General features: G+C 33.6%; 1 protein-coding gene across 2 annotated transcripts in view; it reads right to left on the bottom strand.

The window, feature by feature from the left end:
- Odad2 (outer dynein arm docking complex subunit 2) overlaps window positions 1-13,167 on the bottom strand; it is a 162,031-nt gene that overhangs the window by 78,874 nt on the left and 69,990 nt on the right. For both annotated transcript variants that reach the window (XM_027928670.2, XM_071619712.1), the window contains one exon: window positions 4,211-4,325. In XM_027928670.2, the coding sequence (XP_027784471.2) occupies window positions 4,211-4,325 (115 nt within the window). The remainder of the gene's footprint in view (window positions 1-4,210; window positions 4,326-13,167) is intronic.

Here is a 13,167-nt window from a genome sequence, read left to right as displayed (position 1 = left end):
GAGGGGGAGGGAGGAGGGGAGGGGAGTGGAAGACTGGGTCCTGTTTAAGGTCTAATTTTAGTTCAGTTTCAGTTGCTGGCATAGAAGATAAGCCTGATATTCAAGATTGGAAGCCTGCACAGGAATAATGAATGTGATAAAAAAGTAGATATGGAGAAAATCCATGAGATAAGACACAATTTATACAAAGTAACAGTACTAAGTAGAAATGGTTACTATACAAAATAGCATCTCATCAATATATTAAATTCTATATTTAAACTGATACTTTCAATGATAATTGAGAAATAACTAGTATCTATAACACTTTTTTTCTGGGAAAGGAAAAGGCCCTTAGCATGCTTTTACCTATGACTTCTGAACTACTACAAGTTACTATCTACTACTTCCTAACCACTACAAGTTACTACCTAACTACCTAACTTGTAGTTTTAATTCTCTGGTAGTTTGAAGTCAGATTGTTACTGTGGTAATGCTATCAGCATTAATTCTATTTTATGCCACTACGTTGAGAGGAATTCTGTCTTAATAATGTAATGAAACTTAAAAGCCATATTATCAACATCAATTCATATTTAACTGAAATCATGTATTTGTTCATTATTGTTTCTTATAACTCACATTATTCTCTTTCATAAAATCTTTTATTTTTTTAGTTTTTGGTACCAGGGATTAATTCAACCACTGAGCCAAATTTCCAGGACACCCCCCAACCCCTTTTAGTTTTTTATTTTGAGGCAGGGTCTCACTAAGTTATTTAGGACCTCGCTAAATTCAGTTGCTGAGACTAGCTTTGAACTTATGATCAATCCTCCCTTAGTCTTCTGAGCCACTGGGATTATAGGCTTGAGCCATTGAGCCCAGCTAAAATCTTTATGTTGCTGAAAAATATTCTAAAATAAAAACTATTTTTCTTTTCCAGAAAAGATTCATCAGGGATAAACTTTCTGAATTCTGCCATTTCTAAAAGAAAAAAAAAAAAAGTCTATTCTTCCTCACTCTCTACTGTCACTCAAAAGCTAGTTTTGAAGGATATAAAATTCCAAGATAAAAAAGTACTTTCCTCTAAAGACATAAAAAACTATGTTTTTTCTAAAAATATTTTTTGATTACACATGGACACAATATCTTTATTTTGTTTATTCATTTTTATGTGGTACTGAGAATTGAACCCAGTGCCTCACATGTGAGAGGCAAGCTCTCTGCCACTGAGCCACAAATCCCAGCCCAGCTATGTTCTTACTAGTAAATTCTTTCAGAATTTATTGTGGATGATGTTAAGTCTAATGCCAATGTGATGTGATTTTTGTTCTTTTATAACTTTTTTTCTTTTATTTCTGAAACACCAAGTTTAAATGTATGTATAGGTATGAAAATTTTTGCTTGTTTTCCTGCTTCGCAAAAAGTGAATCTTTCAAATCTGAAAACTAGAATCTTTCTTTAGAAATTCAGTTTATAGAACCTTCTTCTACAAGAAAAAAAATAACTATTTCTTCTCAATTACTCTTTTTTATTATTATTATTGTTTAATGTATTTTTGTGTGTTATTTTTGTTTCATTTTTACTTTATATTCTTATTTTTTATTAGACTATATCTTCCAGATAAATATTTAGCCATTTTGATCATAGTTTTACTCTTTTCTACTATATTTATTGTTTTGCCAAATAATTTAGATTTCAAAAAAACCTTTCTCTGTATTTCTTTTTTATAACCACCTGTTTGGAGTATTCTTGGATTATTCTTTTCAAGAATATTAATTTTAAAAAAATTAATTTAAAATAAATTTTAATGGTACATTCTGTTCCTTTCTGTACATCCAGTTTCCTCTGAAGTTAATTCTGCTTATTAATCTTGGTTTGTCCTTTTTAAATTATTATTACAGCATGATAGTTATACACAGTAGTTGGATTCATTTTGACAAAATCATACATGCAAGGAATTTGATTTCAATCCCCATTTCCCCCATGTGGTTTTTTCTCTTTAATATCATTTCTTAAATATATGGTGTTCCTTTATTGTCATATTTATTAATGAAGGACTGAGCTGATATGGAAAGTAACCAATAGGGATTATTCTTCAAATATGTATATTGGTCTTCACCCAATAGACTTCTTTCTTGCTCCCTAAATAATATAATTTAAAATTTATATTTAAAACTGTCTTTGAACTTTCAAAGGAATCATATTGTATACTTATTCTGCAACTTGTTATTTCTTATTTATTTACTTACATTATTTTTTTGTGGTGCTAGGAATTGAACCCACAGCCTTGTGCATGAAGGGCAAATGCTCTACTACTGAGCTACATCCCCAGCACTAGCTTAATATTTTTTGTGAGATTTATCAATATCAACGAATATATTAATTAAGTTCATTTTTAATTGCTTCATTATATGATATGGTATAAATAGACTACTATCTTATTGTTCATTTCTTATAGATGGACATTTGAGATCATTTTAATTGTTTGCTGTGATAAACAATGGTTCCATTAATGAAGTCTCCTCTTTCCTAGTATATATCACAATTCACTTTTCACAAATGGTTACATTTAGGATACTATTTCGAATCATGTTAAATTTACTAAAGAAATAAAATCCTTTAGATAAATGTATTCAACAGAAAGAAATAGCATTGGCAACAAGGACTTCAAGAGAAATCTCTAAACTGATAGAATGTTGCTAAAGAGAGACAAGCTGAAAAGATATCTTCAAAAGAAAATAAAACAATTTACAAGTGAAGAACTAAAACAGACATCAGAAACTTCTGATTCAGTTGTTAATGACAGATAAGAAAAGTGAGTGACCAGTTAGATTGGCAGCCATTATGAAGTCAAACAACAACAAGTGCTGGCGAGGATGTGGGGAAAAGGGTACACTTGTACATTGCTGGTGGGACTGCAAATTGGTGCAGCCAATTTGGAAAGCAGTATGGAGATTTCTTGGAAAGCTGGGAATGGAGCCACCATTTGACCCAGCTATTCCCCTTCTCGGTCTATTCCCTAAAGACCTAAAAAGAGCATGCTACAGGGACACTGCTACATCGATGTTCATAGCAGCACAATTCACAATAGCTAGACTGTGGAACCAACCTAGATGCCCTTCAATGGATGAATGGATAAAAAAAATGTGGCATTTATACACAATGGAGTATTACTCTGCATTAAAAAATGACAAAATCATAGAATTTACAGGGAAATGGATGGCATTAGAGCAGATTATGCTAAGTGAAGCTAGCCAATCCCTAAAAAACAAATGCCAAATGTCTTCTTTGATATAAGGAGAGTAACTAAGAACAGAGTAGGGACAAAGATCATGAGAAGAAGATTAACATTAAACAGGGATGAGAGGTGGGAGGGAAAGGGAGAGAGAAGGGAAAATGCATGGAAATGGAAGGAGACCCTCAGAGTTATACAAAAGTACATACAAGAGGAAGTGAGGGGAAGGGGAAAAATAATACAAGGGGGACAAACGAATGTCAGTAAAGGGGGCAGAGAGAGAAGAGAAGAGGGGAGGGGAGGGGAGGGGAGGGGGGATAGTAGAGGATAGGAAAGACAGCAGAATACAACAGACACTAGTATGGCAATATGTAAATCAATGGATGTGTAACTGATGTGATTCTGCAATCTGTATATGGGGTAAAAATGGGAGCTCATAACCCACTTGAATCAAATTGTGAAATATGATATATCAAGAACTATGTAATGTTTTGAACAGCCAACAATAAAAAATTAAAAAAAGAAAAGTGAGTGAGGCACAGTAAAATTATGTAACCTCTTCAAGGTAAAGCAGACCTGACTGCGCTTTCACTGCTGGCTAAAGCTACCATAAAAGAAGTCAAGCTTCCCACCATGCTTGCCCTTCTCTGTAAGTAGCAGGTAAATGCAGATAATTTTCTTATTATCCAAGAATTAAGAACTTCAGTCTGTCTTTCTTCTGATTTACAGGGTATTTGTTTCAATTGCACATATCAAGTAGAACTTTGTAAGCTCTGCATCAGACACTAGTTTTATTTGGCATTTTGAAACTGACCAGAAGAAGGCATTGCTCAAAAATTCTTTTTGCATAAACATTGTTTATCACTTTTTTTTCCACAAGATCAATCTAACCATAGGTAAGTCAAAGGCAATTAGTGACCTGTGGCAACATTATTCAATATAGTATTAGAGACTGTAGATTGATTCACAGATTGATTTGCAGTTCATTCCTACCTTTGCATTTTCAATGCATGGACAGAGGGCCCATGCTGCACTGGCCTTCACATCTGGGTGTGGATTTTTCAGCAGGGACCACAACAAACGAACTCCATCTAAGCGATCAATTATTCTATGGTGAAATAAAAAATGGTGGCATAAACTGTTATTAGGAAGTGAAAATGAAAACTTGACCCATCTATTCACATAATACTAATTTTTTTTCTCATTTTGACATTTTGCTTCCATTTTTTTTTTTTCAAAACATCAAAAGAACAGCAGGATTGTAACATGCTGTTGACTCGTCAGCCCTCTCGATTTGGGTTTTAAGTTCACAACACGAAAAGCAAGCTGCATGATAATTACGATTCACATAAACTTAAAATCAAGCCACGTAATTTTTTAATTAGCGGTACACAGACTGTTACCTAAATTTAAAAATACTGGTTTCTTTCATATAATAACATCTAAATACTTTCCAAAACAAATATTTATGCCTCAAAGCTGTGCAGTTACCTTTTTTATTTGGTCTATGTTTAATTGACTTACCTTACTGTATGACATATTTTAAACTCCTTCAGTCCTAATCTAGCATTAGGAATTAAAATCATTACACCACAGTGCATCCTTTGTTGGGCACGAATAACACATAACTTGTTTTCCATGTGTTCCCTTCCCAGCAAGACTAACATTGCAGACTGTGTTATAATTACTTAAACATACTGTAATCAAAATATCTTCATGACTAGCTGAAAAATGAATTATCATCAGAGTCATCTCTACACCATCTGTCTTCTGTTTATATATCAATCAGTCCAGGGAGCATAACCTTGCAGTAAGGTCCACTGAGTACTTGGAGTTGAGAAGGCCAAACAAAACTTAATGTTCTTCACAAACATGGCTTTGTTCAAAAAGATACATTAAACTCAAAGCAGATGAAAAAAGATAAAGAACATCAGAATTTCTTTGATTTTTTTTTTAATATCCCGTTGAATTAAACACATGCAGTACTTAGCCACAGAATAAATTCTCCTGGCTTAAAATGCCATGTAAATTGTTCCTTGAACATTGACACTAAAAAAAAAAATCTACATTTCTTGATTACCTGAGATGAGTTTGCCAGGAAAAGAAAAGTATTATTCTTCCAAGTAGGATAACAGTTTTGCATAACTTTGTAAAATGAGTGACGTAAATATCCTGTAGAGTAAGATATAAACTGTGTCTTTAAAAAATGACTTCTAATAGGAAAAAAAAAGATACACTGACACCAAAATTTAACTAAAGAGCTTGTCATACATATTTAAAGCTTTCTGACAATGCTTGCTTGAGAACAGAGTTTTATTTCTCAAAGTGTGGAAACTATAAAGACACACACTAGGTACTTCACAAAGAAGGATTGACTCTTAAAATTTAAATTAAAATGGCTACTGCCTTATATGCTCTACTGAAAATGTAATTAATGCTGATCCCAGCATCTCTGTATTTTTTTCACAAAATTTTACAGTGAACAGCAGGGAATGATTGTCTTCCTTCTCACAGACTTTTCAGCAAGTTTAGCATTTATAACATTTAACTATCTACTGTTAGGTATAAATTGTCATTAGAGTGGAAGTCATTTATACACACTCAGTTTAAAAAGTATAGCTCAATCCTGAACACCCTTCCCCAGACAAAATTTCACAATAAACTATAAAAATTTGTTATTAATTTAAAAACTATATCTATTATTCCCCCACTCTCATCCCCAACAGTAAGCAATTCATCAGTTGCTAGTTATAAGGGATGAGGATTGTGACCCCAATACTAGTATCTAAAAAAAGATTCAGCACAGAATGGAGTAATAACCCAGTATGAGAAAAATATTATTAAAAAAAATTTCCAGCACAGGAAATAACAAAGTCGGGATAGCAAACTTCAAAGTTTAGTCTCACCCTTCCATTGCCCCACCCTCCGCATGAAATCACCTTCTGATTTCTATTTCATTGCTCCAGAACCTGCCCCTTCTTCCCTGTTCTCTATGTAGCACCCTAATCCAGGTCTTTACTATCTTAAGTCAGGATTGCTCCAGAAGGGGCATAACTTAGCTTTGTGTTTCCATTCTCTCTTCTCTTCCATTCATCCTGTGAAACTAACTCTCCTAAAGAAACTCTTAGAGCTTATCAGAAGCTTCTTATGATCAGGATCCCAGGGATATTCATTCTGTCCATGACACTATCTAGACCATTTTATCAACTCTTGGTGAACAATTCACAATGAAAAGATCATTTTCAGGGCAAAAACATCTCCAAAGACTTTCCATTGCCTGTATGATATTAAAACCCCATTTCCTGAGCTCAGTATTGAAAATTTTAAGGGAGCTGAATTATTCTTCCCAATTCAAGTAATTTCTCATAAAACTCCTTGACTGTCTATTAAACACTAAGTACTAGGCACAGAAATACAGCCAATTTTCCTTACCAGGAGTCGTTATATGTTCTACAAAGTCACTAACTGAGCAAATACTGAAGCGCTATGACTAGGAGAAATATAACATTTTCTTTCTGTGAGTCTCCAGTCTGAACACTTTCATCAATCAATCAATATGTACCTTGTTTTCTTTTTGTTTAAAAACACTTTATTTAATATCTTGAAACACAAACATTGAACATACGCACGCGCGTCATACCTGAACAAAGGTGACTTAACACAAATATTTCCTCTCTAAAGCACTTCGCAATATTCTAGTGCTTAGAAAAACTGGATGGCATTTCAGAATAATGCTCAGGGGCCATTTGAAACAGCAAAATCACTGATGTAAAGCACAAAAATGCAAAAAAACATGGCACTAAAAAAACAGTCAAAAGCAAGTATTTACCGGGGACAAGGTGTCTCCTGGTATCAGCTGGGAACATGTGCATTGGGCAACTGGAAATTGTTCACTGCTCTCACATGTCCACAAGTGAGAGAGGAGAAGTATGAAAGCATATTTGTAAACTTTGTTTACAAGTAAAGTTCAGTGGGTGCAGGAGTTCATCAATACAGAATCTAAAAATGAGGGCTGACTGCATGTTAATTTTCCTTCAGGAAATGACAGTCTAGTGAGGGCCATTATAACCTATTATAATGATGCCACAGAAGATGTCTTCATAAGGTTCCATGTGGGGCTCTTCTAGACCACACAGACTCCTCTCTCATCTGTCAGAGACGCCCATGCCACCTCTATCTTCTACTCGAATAAACTGTCACTTAAGGTCATAAAACATCTCTGTCATAAATCCTCTGGCTTCCCCCTTCTTTAGTTTTTAAAATTTGCCATCCTCCTTTCTGGAACTCCAAGTGATCTGCTTTGCCTTGTACACGCCTCGATTTCGGTGTGATCTCTTTCACAGCAGGAATCATCTATTGCCCGCCATGCATAGGGCATAAAACCACAGCCAGCAAATGTTACCTAAATGGATCTGAAACAGGAAACTTTTGCTTACTTCTTTTTCAAAGAATCAAAAATCTTTCCCAGTACATTCCTTTTTAAACTTCAACTTCCAGAGTACTTTCAAATTCAAAGTACTTTCAATTTTCCAATTCTATATCTAACCAGCAATATTTTTCTTTGAAGTTGTCTTTGGGTTGAAAGTATATTTGCACAGAATTTCTTTACAACTTTGCTGGTTTTTGCATATACACTGATGGGTTTGTAGGTGGTATTGATTTACATCACTGTTCATTTTCAATGGGTCTACCCATGTTTGTCTAGTTCTTTTACCATCTTTTTCTCAATTCATTTCCAGTAGTATGCAAGTTCTTCCCACTTATCAATAGAATTTTACAATAATAGCTGGACTTTATTAAAACAAACCTGAATTCTGTTTTTCAAAATCTTCAACTTTATCATGGAAATCAAATTGCCTGTTTATTAGAATAACAAATCTAGAAAGACGTTCACATTCAAGCTGTTTTCTTTTTTTAAAACCAAACCAAAAAGACACAGCTGCTTGTTATGTTTCTTGATTTCTCTTGTTACATTAACATTTGCCAGGACTGTTACAAAGTCTGGCTGGCTCCCCTTACTGTTGAGAACACATATGTGAACAAATGTGAACAATTTGTGACCATATCGTGGGCATGGGTAGGGTTAGGTAGGGTTTCCTTCTGGCAAAACCAATATATCTATTTTGAAACCATAATTTTGCATGTTTTCTAAAAATTTCACAGTACTTGCTGAAAACTACCCTAATGAACACTATTGTATGACGGCAGAATAGCTCAAACCAAGTGTGGCAGGCAGAATAATAACATCAAGTGACCCAAAAGAACATGATGTTCTTAAACCACAACACGAAGAGATGCAACGGAAATCTACAGATTTTGAAACCATGTTGGAAAGTCAACATAAAGGGAAATACAAATGTATGTCAGAATTAAAATGATCATCCTTATAAAAAATGAGTTAGAAAAGAATTTTGCTTTAAAAAATGCCTCACTATTTTTGTGGTTTTTATCTCTATGTATTATTCTAACGAGACATTGGGAGACCAAATGTAGAGAAAAAACAGTCACTAGAGAAGTATATCAAGATTTTCTAGGTCTTGGTAAGGCAGAAAAATACTCTTTTACCAGAAAAAAAAATTATTCATTCACACATCAGGTATTGCAACACATCATATGGCAGAAAATGTTCATGTGTCCAACTCTTAGTAATGCTCAGTTTGGTCATTTAATTATGCTGGTGACCATCAGATCTCCCCTTTGTAAAGATGCAGTTCTCCCTTTTCATTGACTAACAATCTGTGGGGTCATACTTGGTCACCCTGAGATGGTCCTGTCTCAATAAACTTTTCCTATTTTACAGTTTTTCTTTCTGTTTTACCTTTATATAACTTTGGCCAAAAGATCTGATGAGAACAACTTAGAGGAGGAAAAGTGTCTTGGGAGGTTCAGTCCAGAGTGTGGGCCCAAGTGTGGCAGAACATGATGGCAAAAGGGCAGGGAGAAGGAAAGCAGCTCACAACATGGGAACTAGGAACAGAGAGAGAGCACTGCTCTCAGGGACAAAGTATAAACCCCAAAGGCAGCCACGAGTGACATACTGCCTCCAGCCACATCCTACCTGCCTACCACAGTTACCATCCATATTCCATCTATGCCAAGTGGACGAATCCACTGATAGGTCACGTCTCTCATAATCTAATCATTTCACCTCTGAAACTTCTTGAACAGTCTCACACAGAACTTGTGGAGCAACTAAAGTATCAAATAGTTATCCTTGCTTAAAAGAATTATTTTATTCAGAGTCGTAAACACTGATTGTTCCAATTCTGTCCATTTTCTCAATTCATGAGCTAACATTATTCTATAAAAAGTTTCCTTTCATCAATTAGAGATGAATCATAGGAGGGATGTTTAATTCTTCTTGTTTAGTGACCGATTTCTGGTTACTGCCACTGAAAGCAAAAGAGATTTTTTTACCTCTTTCTCTCTTGTTCATTCTGCCTGAGCATTTTAAATAGTCATGTAACTAAGTCTATCCATTATTTCATGATTCTAATCTTCATCAAGTTGAGAAAAGCCATCCCCCACACTCCAGGACAATGAAACTGAAATATTTCTCTTAACCTTTTACAATTTACTTTGTTTAAATGTCTTAATTACCTGAATTTGCTGTAAGGAAGTAGAGATCTAACTTTTTTTTCCTTCAGGAAAATCACCAAGGAGAATCAGCCTGACATGTGGGGACAGGGCTGAGGTGGGGTGAGGAGAGTGCCAATGCACTGGAGCAGCCTTATATGGGAATTCAGAGGCTGAGCAAGGTGAAGGGGCAGAAAAACAAGGGGAAGATGACCAGAGCCCAGTATCAGAGGCTGAGTAAGATGAAGAGAGTATCCAATGGCTGGTCAGTAGAACATGATAATCAGTACTACAGCTGGGTGAGAACATCTGATAGAGGGGGAAGGTCGGTTACATGCAGGTAGATTGGTCAAATAAGTCAAGATGGAAGTTGGTTCTTCACTGTCACTTAAGTGAAGAGATAGAGAGAAAACCAGAAATTTACAAATTTAAAACCATGACTAAAAATCTTTACACTCCTTTCTCAGGAGTGGATAGAAAAGACTTGTAAAAAATGAACCACACACTTAATCAATTTGATTTAACCAATGCTTTAAAAACACAACATATAACTACATCAGAATATACGTTTTTCCATAGTGTGAATGTTACATTTACGAAGGTAAGCATATGGCCAGGCAATAAAGCCAAATATGAAAGAAATCAAATCACAGAAAATATGCTCTCTGACATGACAATATGATATATGGAAAATACTCCATATTTTGGAAGTCAACATTTGTAAATGACTCCTGGATCCAAGGAGAGTTAATAAAAAAGATATGCAAGAAATCAAAGAGATACCTGCACTCCTCTCTTTACTGCAGCGCTCTGGATCAGTGGATGAGTGGATAAACAACAAGTATTATAGATACATAATACTATTTAGTCATTAGAAGAATGAAATCCTGTCATTTGCTGGTGTGGATTTTTAAGCCAGGCACAGTAACACAAATGTTCTCCCTCATATGTGGAGGCTAAAAAAGTCATTTTCACAGAAGTAGAAAACAAAATAGTGATCATTACACACTAGGAAGGGAAGGGAAGAGGGGATAGGAGGAGGTCAGATAATTGGTACAAAAGTACAGTTACTTAGATATGAGGAATAATTTCTAGTGTTCAGTAGGGTGACTACAGTCTACAACTATGACATATATCTTACAAAGAACTAGAAAACAGGACTTTGAAGCTTCCCAACACAATATGACAAATGTTTAAGAAGGAAATGATAATTAACTTGATTTGACCATTACACAATGTACACATGTATTGAATTATCACATTGTACCTATAAATATGTAACTATTAGATGTCAATTAGAATCTTTAAAAAACTGTTAAAATTTTAAAAATCTAAAAACAGGAAAAAAATTAGAAATAAGAATTTTTTTTAATTAAATGAAAATGAAAAATAGAACTTTCCTTTTTTATTTTTATTTGTTCTTTTTAGATATACAAGACAGTAGAGTATATTGTGACATATTATACACACATAAAATACAATTTATTATAATTAGAATCCCTTTCTTGTGGTTGGAAAATAGAACTTTCATTCACAGATGAAGTTAAAATAGCACTTGGAGAGAAATATCTAAACAATTATATATGAAAAGAGTTGACATGTAATATCAATAACCCCAGCTTTTGCCTTAAAAGAAGCTAAAAGAGAATCAAGTATTAATACTGAAATAAGTATAACAAATAATAAAAATAAAGACATAAGTTAATGAAATGGGGAATGGACAGAAGTGAATAAAATTAACAAAGTCAAAGTTATTTATTTTCTATGTTTTGAAAGATGAAAAAAACCGCATAAGCTATTAGAGCAAGGGTTGACAAAGTTTTACTGCAAAGAGCCAGAGAGTAAATGGGCTTTGTAGGTTACACATATTCTAATTTGTTTAGTGAAACAATTTAAAGAGGTAAAAGCCATTTTTAGCTCACAGGTTATTTAAATATGGTTCAAAAGTCTCCCCAAATAGACTTATCTATGAGAGAAACAGAGGGAGAAGACAAATTAGCATTATTATAGAATGTACAAATAATAAAAGAATGATTCAAAGACTAACACAGTGCTAGTATAAGTAATTTTATGCTAATAAGTTAATATTACATAAAGTGAATGTATTTCTTGAGAAATACAAATTATCAAATCTGACCCAAGAAGAAATTGAAAACCTAAATGGTTCCATATCTAATTTTAAAAAATAGCATTCATGGTTTTAAGAAACAGTAACTAAAATTCTTTCCACAAAGAAAACTCCAAATCCAGATGATTTTGCTAATGAATTCTATCATAAATTAAGAGATAATCCTATGCAAGATTTATCAGGAAATAGAGGAAAAATAATTTCTCAACTTGTTTTATGAGGCCTAATTCTAAAACTTGACAAACATATTACATAAAAATAAAACTATAGGCCAATATAATACATGACCATAAACACAAAATATAAAACACCAACAAACTGAATTCAAAATACATTAAAAGTGTAATATGACAAGATCAGAATGACTTTTTCTAAGAAAAGAAAGATTGGCTCAACCTTCCAAAATCAATCAATGTAATTCACCTTATTACTAGAACAAAATAAAAACCATGTGATTATCTCAAGAGAGGCAGAAAAAGCATTTTATTACACTTAAAATCCATTTATATTTGAAAATAAAACAAAGTCTTATACTTATGCATAAATGGAAACATCTTTAATATTCAAATTATTCATCCATAAAAAGAGTGAAATCCTGTAATTTGCAGCAATTGTCCAGAACTGGAAGACACTACATTAAGTGAAAGAAGCCAGGCACAGTAAGACAAATGCTGCATATTCTCCTTCTTGTGTGGAAGCTAAAAACTTGTTTTCAAAGAAGTAGAGAACAACCACCAAAAAATACGAAGTAACTACATTTAATGGTGAATAATTAAATACTTTTTCCCTGAGCTCAATAATGGCAGAAAGATGTTTGCACTAACTTCACTGTAACAAAGGCACTCTCCTGTGTAATAAGAAAAATAAATAAAAGGCATAAAGATTAGGGGAGAAGGAAAGAAAGAAAATTGTCATTATTTGCAGACAACACAATTCTATATGTAGAAAACTCTTTGGTATCTACAAAAAAAAATTGAAAAAATAAAGTTGGCAAAGTTGCAAAATACATAAAGTATGTCTGAATATATAAAGATATCAAAGATAAATTATATTTCTATTATTTACAACAAACAACTGGAAAATATAGTTAAAATTGCCAATCAAATTACATAAATAAATATCTAGGAAAATATAACTAAAAAATGTGTAGGATTTCTACATTGATAACTATAAAATACTGCAGCGAGAAATGGAAAATCCAAGTAGGTGGAGATACTGTATACCATCATATGAGCTGGTAATCTCA

Source organism: Marmota flaviventris, chromosome 12 (assembly GCF_047511675.1).
Source record: "Marmota flaviventris isolate mMarFla1 chromosome 12, mMarFla1.hap1, whole genome shotgun sequence".
Lineage (NCBI taxonomy): Eukaryota > Metazoa > Chordata > Mammalia > Rodentia > Sciuridae > Marmota > Marmota flaviventris.
The sequence above is the reverse complement of the archived record's forward strand: the minus strand, read 5'-3'. Positions and strand labels throughout refer to the sequence as shown.